This window comes from Mycosarcoma maydis, chromosome 1 (assembly GCF_000328475.2).
Source record: "Mycosarcoma maydis chromosome 1, whole genome shotgun sequence".
NCBI classification, from domain to species: domain Eukaryota; kingdom Fungi; phylum Basidiomycota; class Ustilaginomycetes; order Ustilaginales; genus Mycosarcoma; species Mycosarcoma maydis.
The window spans coordinates 28,808-39,638 of NC_026478.1; the positions used below are offsets into that span (position 1 = coordinate 28,808).

The window sequence follows — 10,831 nt, forward strand, 5'->3', positions numbered from 1 at the left end:
CAGCATTTAAGCATCGGGCAGGTTGGTGCTCTTGAAAGAGTGTAAGAAAGCAAGATGAAATGGTCCAAGCGCCGTCAGCCTTGATCTTGATGACCAAGACTCGTCACTGCACCAGTTCCAACGCCCACGAAAAAAGCAAATCAATCCGAAAAAATTGACGAAAATGACAAAGAAAAGTTGGCACGAAAAAGAGCCGAGTGGAGGTGTTGGTGGGGATCACTGTTCGTGCTGTTCTTGCTCATGTCGACTTCACATGCAGCTTGAGCGTGTTGACAAACAGAAAAAGCAGCTAGAATTCAAGATGTCTTGAGCTTCAGAGTCCCTGCTCAAACAATCACAGACTCGGATAGAAACTTATGTGGCCCAGACTTTCTTGTGCGCGAATGAGGGAGGCACAAAATGCATGATGTGGTAGACGCTAAAAAGTGTGTGCGAGTACAGGCAGTGGGTCCGTAAAGCGGCAGATCCCGCTGCAACTGAGTCGAATAGAGCGAATGTCTTTGAAGGCATCCGAATTGAGCCAGGAATATTCGTGATTGCACTCAGATGCCACCTTTGGCCAGCGTCAACCATAGATCGTCTCCAAGGTAATGAATGTTTTCTATCGCAATACCCTTCCCGGTTTTTCGTACTTCTTCCGTGTCCATCGACATGACACCGACGGCGAGAATCTCGTCTTTTCCCTGTGCTCTGATGGCAACGCACTGCCCCTTCTTGACAGGCTCTTCTCCCTTTGATGGATCCGGTAGCTTGCCACCTGCGCTTGTCAATCCGGGCGACATAACATTGGCACCAGATAGCACAAACTTGATGGCTCCGCGGTCGACCTGTACCGATGGAAGCATATCAGGGACTGATATGGGAAAGGGAGGGAGCAGTGCGAACGTCAAGAAAGTGTCAACTGGGCTCGCCAAATAGGGGAAAAAGTCGAGAATCAACGAAATAGTGGCTACTTGGTTACTTACATTTGTGCAGCAGCTTCAAGCTCGGCAAGTACCAATCGTCATAGTGCTGAAAGAAGAGCACCTGCTTGTCGGAAATAAGCATCTGTACATGCTCCCTTGCGAACTTGACCGTGGTCACCGAGGCCTTATTGGGCCATGCTGCTTCCAGGAGCGCACCCTCGTCCTTGGCTAGTGCTGGATATTGGTCGGTGAGCTTTTGGCGGATCACTCTGCGCACCGAAGACTTGAGTGCTGTAGCGGGACCCAGATCGGGTTTGGGCTCGAACTTCTTGAACAGCGACATGTTTGCACTGTCACTGTGTATCAACGGATGAGCAAGAATAGCCTGGAAGCGGTAGCAGAGAGAGTCTACGTGACTTTTGACTGCTGTGCGTTTGTTGGATTTGCAGGTTTTAGGCTCGGAAGTCGGGTCCTGTCAAAGGATTTAACAGGTCTGTGAAACTTCCACTTACAGTCCCGAGTCACGAGTCACGAGTCGTGAGTCGTGAGTCGTGAGAGCTGTACTGGAGGCTTCGATTGACAGCACAGCCTGACGCTGCACATGCATATGCACCAAGAATAGAAGCACGAGCGAGCAAGAGCAACACAATAACTTATGGACAAAGTCATCCGTGCGGAGGATGAACTTCGGCGTTCTCACACAGTCAATCATCTCTGGACAGCTCTCCTTCCGTTCATCCACCACTACACAGGCAATCAGATCTTCGCTGAAGATGGTGCTTTTTCTGCCAACTGCAGCGACAGCTACGTCACGGCGTGCATTGTCTGCATGCGTTCGTTTTAGCCACCAGCAGAATGCACGACCCACCATCCATCCACGGCTGTTAAAAACTCAGTCGAAAGCATTATCCACGACGTCGTTTCGAGCATCCGATTCACAACAGCAGCAGCGCACTTCTACCTCGTCATCAGAAAGTGGCAGATCTGACAAGGATTCGAACGATGGCTTCCGCACCTTCTTCAACTCCACCGGCTGGGAGACGGCGATGGGCGCCTCGTTTGGCGTGCTTCTGCTCGGAGGCGCAGCAATGGTGTACCACTCTTGGTACAAACGTCACGTCCTCAAAAAGATGGAGGCCGCCTTCGATCCTGGCTACGATCCCGTTCTCGCTCTAGCTAAGAGCGGCGACCAGCTAGCTCATGTCCGAATCGATCCTCCAAGACCCGAGGACGAGATGATCCGAAGCATTATTTCTGGCAAAGAAGCCGGTCGTTATTTTCTCGTCATGGGCAGTAAAGGCTCGGGCAAAGCCAGCTCAATCATTGAAGCTATGGCTGCGATTGATGCGGACGGATGTGCGTTTTTCGATGCCCACCTTGATCCCACCATCGTGGTGGACCGTTTCTCGGAATCGATCAACTTTTCCAACAATCGTGATTATCTGGGCAATCTGCTGGGTCTCTCAGACCTCTCGGGGATGTCGTACTATCAGCAATTGGAGCGTGCGCTGCACAAGCTTGAAAGGGCGCTCATCACTCGCAAGCAAAAGACCGGCAAGCCGGCCATCATTGTTATGAACAGCGCCCACTTGCTTCCACGCGATGAAGAGGGAACCAAATTGCTACACATCTTCCAGCAGCGCGCTGAGAAGTGGGCCTCTGCAGGCACGGCCACATTCGTATTCACTACAGCCGACTACTGGGTATACGATGTGTTGCGTAAAGCCTCGAACCGAATGGACACGCTCTCCTTCCGCGATCTCACACGACGACAATCGATCAACGTGTTGCGTGGATGTCGAAAGCAGTACTGGGGCGAGAAGCCTTCTTCGCAGGACCCACGCGTGCTTCAAGAAGTTTACGAGATCTGCGGCGGTCGCCTAGGCTTGCTCAACAAGGTGGCTCGACGCAAGGATATGCTCCGGGCTGCCAGACAGCTTGTGGAAGATGACATGCAGTGGGTGCTCAGCAAGACTGGCATCATTGAGGACCACGATGATGATGTCATGGACGAGCAGAAGTGGTCGACGTGCAGCTGGCTGCTCTTCTGTGAGCTGTCCAAGAAGCAAAAGGAGTTGGAAGAGCTGCTGGACGACTACGGTGGCAGGCTTCCAGCTTTTGTCAATCAGGACACGCAAGAGGATCCGCAGTACAGCAGCTTAGCTGCACAACTGCACAGCGATGCGGGCTGGTACAAAGCCAAAGCTTCACCCGTGCCTGGACTCACACGCTTTACCACGGCTGTCCGCCGTCACAAGGCCGCCGATGATGACGGCGACGACAAGCAGAGCAACAAGATGACGGGCGCCAAGGAGACCACATCTTTCAGCAATGTCAACGACCTAGCTGATGGCGATGACGGTGGCGACGACGACGACGACGATGATGATGAAGATGAGACGGCACACCGACGTCTCACCGAGTCGCTTATTACAGATCCCAGCATGGACCAAGAAGCTGATGTGCGTGGTGCTGATGTTCCGAATCCACACCTTACCTGGGGCGAGGCACGCCAAACCATGACACGCCCCGACTTTATCATGGAGCTCGACCATCTCAACATCATTCATATCGACCGCCATCACCACATTCGTGCCGACTCGATGCCGCTGCTACGAGCGATGCGCCGTGTTGCCGAATCCGAAGGTTACGGCGACAAACTCGAGTCAGTTATGGACCGTGTCTCGGCTATCGAGAGTTTGGGACGAACGCGAGAGCTGCTTTGGAAGGAGCAGGGGGATCACGGCAAATTTTTGATCAAGAAGGATCACAAGGGTAGAGAGATTGAGACTTGGACGCTACTCGGTGGTGACGAGAGGCTGGGTCGTGTCACGGACGAGGACAGCGGAGATGGCGACGATTAGAAAGCTATGAATCTTCGGTCAGTCATCGCACGGTAAGAAAGCATAGAAATTATGAATGTAGACCAACTTTGTCACACCGCGGCGCTGTTGTGTGACACTGCGCTTCATCACGATGCAGCTGCGGCAACGGTTGATGAGGGTGATAACGACTGCGAGGCCAGCGCGGAAGAAGATCAAGACAACGTGAGCCAGACACCAGGGTTGTCGGAATTAGACACACGCCTTGTGGGCCAATCGGCCAATCGTGAATCGCTGTTGCTGAAAATGCGACGCTAATCTTGTCACATGGCACAGGAAGGGTGCAGGTTTCGGATTTGTGACCATATCACGCAAGACTCATGACTGTTTCGCGTGCCAACATTGGACAAATCACGAATGGTTCGAAGGCCGGCTTGAATACCGAGATATCACAAGTGCGAAACGAACCCATCGTCTGTGCCAAGCCGCACACTGTCGACTGCCTCTACGCGGAACGAGCGGATTGTGTTCCTGAGCAATCCGGATAGTCGGTAGTAAAGTGAGCGGAATCGTGGCAACCGGCTGTGGTGTTGTTCCGGTGGCTGCACAGATAAGCTTTTCTTAAATTGCCAAGTGGCAAACTTTGAGCCGGTGACACAAAAGCTTGAGCCAAAGTGAAATTGGCCGAGCCACGGACCGATCCTCGTGACTGTGTAGAGTGGGCATGCCGAACAACGACGGCTATATCACCATCGCCATGAGTGCTGGTCGGCCTCGCAGAATTTGGCCGACTGTGATATATAGAGAGTAGTTCTTGGTTCCATCACTCAGTGACTCAACCCGCACCTGTCGCATCTCGCGTGACTGTCGCTACTTGCCTTTCTTCATTGCACCACATATTCACCTTACTGTTCGTGCTGCGCTTCACTTCACTTTCGACCCTGTCTGCAGCCGTCGCTTCTTCAACGCCACCCACAACCAACGGTATCACCAAGATGTCGACCGTAGCTTCGCCATCTTCATCCTCTTGGAGACAAGCGGCTGCAGCCAAGCTCAAGTCTCGTTTTGCCAGCATCCCTTCAGAGTGGCACCTGCCAGCATCGATTCTCAGCGACATTAACGAGAAGAGTGGAACAGATGTGCGTTCCATCCCTGCCTCATGCGGTATCTTGAGCGCGAGCGAGCTTGAGATTACCGAAACCCCCGTCGCCGAACTTCTCGTCAAGCTACAGTCTCGTGACTGGACTTCGGAAGCGGTCACCACGGCCTTCTGCAAACGGGCCAGCATTGCACATCAACTCACCAACTGCCTCACCGAGATCTTCTTTGATGAAGCCATTTCTCAAGCTAAAAAGCTTGACGAGCAGTACGAGGCTACGCGCAAGCACGCAGGTCCACTCGCAGGTCTGCCCATCAGTCTCAAGGACAACTTCAACCTAAAGGGCAAAGACTCCAATATCGGTTTTGTCGCGTGGATCGGCGATGCCTCAGACCACGATTCGACGCTCGTGACTATCTTGCGCGAGCAGGGTGCCGTGCTGTACTGCAAGACGGCAACACCGACCGCAATGATGATTGCCGAGACTGTTTCGAATGCCAATGGTCGTACACTCAACCCAGTCAACACGAGGCTGACGCCTGGTGGTAGCTCGGGTGGTGAATCAGCGCTGCTTGCGATGAAGGGCAGTCCGCTTGGTGTAGGAACCGACATTGGTGGCAGTATTCGCATTCCCTGTTCGTTCACAGGTCTGTGGGGTCTCAAACCCTCTTTTGGACGCTTCCCCACCGGAAAGTGCAAGAGTGGGTTGGCTGGTCAGGAGGCTGTATTGTCCATCAACGGACCCATGTGCAACGACTTTCAGGGACTCGAGATTTTCGCAAAGACGGTGGTAGATACAGAACCGTGGCTTTCGGACCCCAAGTGTCTTCCTATTCCCTGGACACCTGTCGCTACGGCTGCTTCGTCGCTTCCTCGTTCACTCACCTTGCTCATGTTGACGGACAATGGCATTGTGACACCTACGCCGCCGCTTCAGCGCGCCATGAAGCATGCAATTGCTAAGCTGCGTGCAGCAGGTCACAATGTTATCGAGTGGGACGCTTCGAGCAACGCTGCAGATGCAGAACTGTTCGCACGCGGCGAGCATTATATCGCGGCGTTCTTCCGTGCCGAAGGCGGAGCCACTTTACACTCGATCATGGAGGCCTCGGGCGAGCACGTCGACTGGGTTAACGGTCTTGCCAGAACCGATGCTAGCTACGAGCTGAGCGTCAAACAAATGTGGCAGCTACAGGCCAAACGCAACGCATGGCAAACAGAGCTGCTATCACGCATTCAACAAGTCGCTGGCGTCAAGCACTTTGACGCCATAGTAAGTCCTGTTGCCGCTGAAGTGTCAACTTCGCATGATGCCTACCATCATATCTTTTACACTGGCTGCTGGAACATGATGGACATGCCGGCGGTTGTTATGCCGCTCCAGAACTTCAGTGTCGACAAGAAGCTGGATGCGGTGCCCGCCGACTTCAAAGTCAAGAGCGAAAATGAAGCCCAAGTGTGGACTCAGTACAAGGTGGAGGAGGTGCACGGTCTGCCCATATGTCTGCAGGTGGTGGGCCAGCGGCTGCGAGACGAAAACACGCTGGCGGTCGCGAAGAAGATTTACGATGACTGTAAATAGATGCGAACAAGGCTCTAGAAGGGTCGTAGAGTAGTTGATATCGTCATTGATTTGCTTGTCTATTTCCTCTGGGCTGTCTATGAGCAGTGGAATCTAGCATGTAGAAGCTGACTGCCTCAGGAAAGAATTTCGATGGTTTCACCTGTCTCTCCGTCGACGGTGCCTCTCCTGACGGTGCCTCCCTTGGCCTCGATCATCTGTTCGATTGTCCTGGGATCTTGTTCCGTCTCTGTGAACCAGGAGAGGTTATCTGCGATCAAATGGCGGTTCTTGCAGCCGGGACATTGGACGATAACGATGCCTTTGGTGTAGGACCTTTTGGAAAATTCGTGCGAGCTTCGGTGTCCACATGCGTCTACGGTGCATGTGAAGGTGATGGCGAGGCGTTGTTCGATTTGTGCGATTGGTGTACGTTGACCGGTGACTGGGATTGAGGCTGCTGCTTTGTGGTTCGTGGTGGAGCTGCCGTCCGTCGTTGAGCGAGCTGAAGTCTCGGGGATGAATGCCTCGATACGCGATCCGTCGTTGTGCAGTACGGATGCTGTGCGAAGAGTTCGACGCTGAACTGACTTGCTGACAGGAAGCATACCAGGAAGCATCGAGCTGTATGCTCGCATTCTTGATTCGGATCCAAGCTGAGCATGTACCCGTCGAGAAGCGGCTTGCCTAGTCAAGAGCGGAAGCGTCTGTCGACTAGTGGAAGCAACGTTGCGTGCCACAGCTGAGGCAATCGTTCTTGCAGACATAGTGAATGAGGAATCTAGCACTGCACGGAGGCCAACAAGTGTCAAGCAAGCGAACAAAATACACCAGTCAAGGCGATGGCGTGGAGCATGATAGGGAACAACGGCAAGGTTCAAAGCCGCTTCAGAACGTCGAGAAGATTCCGGCGCAAATAATCATGTGGAGGGCTAACAGTGAATTTTTTTTTTGGTCGCGGAACTCGGATTTCTCGCCAGAATCGTGAATGCTCAGTCATGAATGATCATCTCAAACACTCGTGACTGCGACATGGGCGACTTGGAGAGCGGGACATCGTCAATCACGAATGATATGTCGGGTGCTTTTTAACTGGGCTGTGCGATTCGTATTACTACGTGCTAGGTATGCATGTGTTTCTAGTCAGGATCGATACAAGCCATCGAGGCTTTCACAATGCCGTGTCTCTTCCAGCTTGTAAGATGAGCTGATTTACAGAAGAATCAAAATGCCCAATGCAATGCTGAGAGCAACAGCGCTGATCTTGATGGCATAATTCGAGTCAGAGGTAGCCCGTGCTGCGTCAGGCTGTGGCGTGCTGATGCTACCACCGTTCGACGTGGTAGAGTTCGACGAGGTTGCTCCGATTGTGCCGTTCTTGGTGATTTTGACGGTAAGAACGTCGACTGTACCATCAATGCCGATTGCGTGGTTGATTTGACTCGCCGAAAGGCCGCTTAACAGCTGAGAGTTGGCGGTTCTGCTCACCTGATACTGAAAACCACCAGGGCTAGTCAGGGTCCCTGCTGTGGCATTGCCAACCAACTCGTCCCTTCCATCATCGTATCCATTGGGGGCAATCATGTGCCCGAGCGTAGCGTTCAACTCGACACTAGCCGCGATGAAAATTGCACCCGAGTTGGCAGCAGTGCCATTCTGAATCCAATATCTGAAGTGATTACCGCCTTTGAGCGATTCGATGCAACTGCCGCCGTCGCCCTGCTTGTAGTTGTAGCGCATGATGTTGGTTTGCGGTCTGGCTCCATTGCCATCACCCAAGTTGGCGGTCTGAAAACCACCTTGGCTAATGTTGAGGCAGCTACCGGGCGAGAAGTAGAAGGAGCGAGTGAATTCTTCAAAGCCGGCAGGGTTGAGTACTCCTGGGTCGGATTGGCCTGAAATGATGACGTTAAGCGGCTCGCCCTGACCGGAGGCTGTGTTAGCCGTGAGCATGGAACCGCCATTGGTCGCGGGACTGTAGTAGCCCTGATAGTCGCTCTGTCGCCGCGCTAAAGTGGATGGCAGTGCACGAGTCAAGGTTGACGTCAAGGCTGTGGTGACCACCGCCAAGGTCAGAAGTGTAAGCCTGAACTTCATCTTGAAAAGAGCACCAAGCGTTTAATGCACGTTGTAAACGCACCAGGCGTCGAAGGTTGTGGGCTCTGATATACAGGTTCCTTGTGATATCGAGTACTAGATATAGGCGTCCAGCGCTTGAGGAGGTGGCGGAAAACGTTGGCGAGGAAAGAAAACAGGTGAGGAAACAAGGGTGGATCTAGGTTGTGATGGGCACGCCCGTGGCGTTACAAGAGGGCACACGGCATTCACGATTCACGATTTCCACTCGAACCAACATGGCCTTGCAGCTTGTACATTCGCGATTGGCTCGCAACGCCAAGATCTCCCAAGACGATCTCGACGCCTGAGGAATAGCTCGGCTGCTTGAGCTGCTTCAGTTTCGCATGTGTATTCACGATTTGTGGTAGCGCGTTTGCCAGCTCGGCAGGGCATTCACGATTTTTGTTTGCAAATCACGAGGAAAGTCAGCCTTCTTGTTGATTCGTGGATCGAGGATCGTGATTCGTGATTGTCGCAGCATCTCAGCAATTGCCAAAGCATCACGCACCATGGTAAACAGACATGCTAACTTAGCCAAGATGTGAAGTTCTACTGCATAAGTTAATCATGAATGGGTGCATCAGTTACGAGTCTAAGAACTTGTTACGCTGGACGAGGAATCGAATACTGTGGGCTAAAAGATTGACCTGTCACATGTATCTGACAGCTGAAATGAACTGATTCACGATTGATTTGTGATTTGTGATTTGTGATTCACGATTGTGACCGTGGCTTTGGTCAATTCACTCACACACTCTCGACATCATAGCTAATCAAGAACGTCACAGTTTCGACAACACTGTGCGACACTTGACATGAGTGTGACAATAACTTAGTGTGCTTCTCGACGCCGTCACATGTGGCGAGCCTGCAGAGAAAGGTGTGGCAGCAATTCACGATTGGAACTGAATCACAGGTGAATCAGTAAACAGCGAGCGCATAATGCACAAGTCACACTTGAGTCGTGAGTTCAAGATGATGGCTGTTCGCTATTAACATGCGTGTTACAGCTTCACAGACAACAGCGTCAGGGTTTTCAACACGAAGCGTGAACCGTAACCAGCGAACAGCGGCAGTGCGAGTGAAGCGAGAACCATACACGATATGCTACCAACATGAAACTTCCGACAAAGTGGTAAGTTGGCCCAAAGCGGTATGTTGCATGATCCAGAGACTTGAACCGTGCATCGCGATGCCCGCATGAGCATGGTGAACCGACCGGGTCGGGAAGGTGGTGCCATTCACGATTCACATTGTGATACGGCCGACACGGTTCAACCAATTCACAATTGTTCAGGTCTCGCGCGGCAGGTACGCTTGAAGCACAAGTGCGACGGCCGAAAAAGCGTTGGGAAGAGAAGACCCTAACTTGCTAATTCCGAGTTGGGTTGCCTTTTGCTACATCTCTGCGCCCTACGCGATAGGATTCAGTCACGTCGTGAGTTTCAAGCCCCGCTTTTTGCTTCTACGACCGAATCTGTGCGGGGTCGATTCGGAAGCCATAACGAAGTTTGAATCTAGCCAGTACAAATCACGAATGAAGCTGCGGATGAGGCTAGCAGCTGCTTCGTTAGAATCAGAAGTGCAGTTCGATGTCGTCGACAACGTTGTTCGACGCTCGTTCAGATTCTCGCCCATGGCACCACGCCTGTCAAGAGCGGTAAGGGTTGCAAGATTCACGATTGGTTAGGGTCGTCGCACAGAGAGGCGGTGTGTTTGTGTGTGTGTGTGTGTGTGTGTGTACGACATATGACAACAAGTGCGGGGCGAACAAGGAGCTGGTGAGCAGCAACTTTGTGCTTGCCGTGACAGCCGAAGTAGCGCACACTCTGATTCGGCGGAGAGAAGTTGCCCTCGGTCTCTTTCTCGTACATGGCGCAACCGCACCGGCTGCTCGCTGTCTCCGCTTCTAGATTTGCTCTGTGGTGCCCCACGTTCGCCGGTTCACAAGGTCGTTATAAGTGGTAGCTTTCGACCTTGTCCTCATACTTGCATCCCCTCCCTCGTGAGGTTGTGCTCTCTACTCTTGTCTCCCACCCCTGCTTTGCTTTAGAGCAACGTCCATCATGACGGCAATCACCACTGGTCTCAAGGTTCCGTTTCCTCAAGACCAGAACCTCCACACTTTCCTTTTCAGCAACCCACTTCAGCATCATCCCAATCAATTTTCCGATCGCTACCCGAACCATACCTTCGATGGCAGCCCTATTCCCGAACAGCGTCCCATTTTGGTGCACGATGGTACAGGTGCGCAGCTCAGCTGGGCAAGACTCAGAGCCGACAGCTTGCGTCTAGCTCGCTCTCTCCAGACATTGACCGGCATGCC

At 52.6% G+C, this 10,831-nt stretch overlaps 6 protein-coding genes across 6 annotated transcripts in view; 3 read left to right on the top strand and 3 right to left on the bottom strand.

The window, feature by feature from the left end:
• Positions 1-542: 542 nt before the first annotated feature.
• Positions 543-1,248, bottom strand: UMAG_00009 (translation machinery-associated protein 20; the record flags this gene model as incomplete). Its single annotated transcript, XM_011387694.1, has 2 exons — positions 543-853; positions 966-1,248. 2 exons carry the CDS (start codon positions 1,246-1,248, stop codon positions 543-545), a joined length of 594 nt encoding a protein of 197 aa, XP_011385996.1.
• Positions 1,249-1,951: 703 nt separating this feature from the next.
• UMAG_12107 (uncharacterized protein) lies at positions 1,952-3,769 on the top strand (the record flags this gene model as incomplete). The annotated part of the gene is made up of 1 exon (XM_011388532.1): positions 1,952-3,769. One exon carries the CDS (start codon positions 1,952-1,954, stop codon positions 3,767-3,769), a length of 1,818 nt encoding a protein of 605 aa, XP_011386834.1.
• Positions 3,770-4,722: 953 nt separating this feature from the next.
• UMAG_00011 (putative amidase) lies at positions 4,723-6,408 on the top strand (the record flags this gene model as incomplete). The annotated part of the gene is made up of 1 exon (XM_011387695.1): positions 4,723-6,408. One exon carries the CDS (start codon positions 4,723-4,725, stop codon positions 6,406-6,408), a length of 1,686 nt encoding a protein of 561 aa, XP_011385997.1.
• Positions 6,409-6,524: 116 nt separating this feature from the next.
• UMAG_00012 (uncharacterized protein) lies at positions 6,525-7,154 on the bottom strand (the record flags this gene model as incomplete). Its single annotated transcript, XM_011387696.1, has 1 exon — positions 6,525-7,154. The coding sequence occupies one exon, from the start codon at positions 7,152-7,154 to the stop codon at positions 6,525-6,527; it is 630 nt and encodes a 209-aa protein (XP_011385998.1).
• A 445-nt stretch (positions 7,155-7,599) lies between these two features.
• On the bottom strand, positions 7,600-8,484 carry UMAG_00013 (uncharacterized protein; the record flags this gene model as incomplete). Its single annotated transcript, XM_011387697.1, has 1 exon — positions 7,600-8,484. One exon carries the CDS (start codon positions 8,482-8,484, stop codon positions 7,600-7,602), a length of 885 nt encoding a protein of 294 aa, XP_011385999.1.
• A 2,087-nt stretch (positions 8,485-10,571) lies between these two features.
• The window catches only part of UMAG_15048 (uncharacterized protein), a gene marked incomplete at both ends in the record, with an annotated part of 1,638 nt that continues 1,378 nt past the window's right edge, over positions 10,572-10,831 (top strand). The window contains one exon of the mRNA XM_011388558.1: positions 10,572-10,826. Coding sequence (XP_011386860.1) covers positions 10,572-10,826 — 255 coding nt within the window. The remainder of the gene's footprint in view (positions 10,827-10,831) is intronic.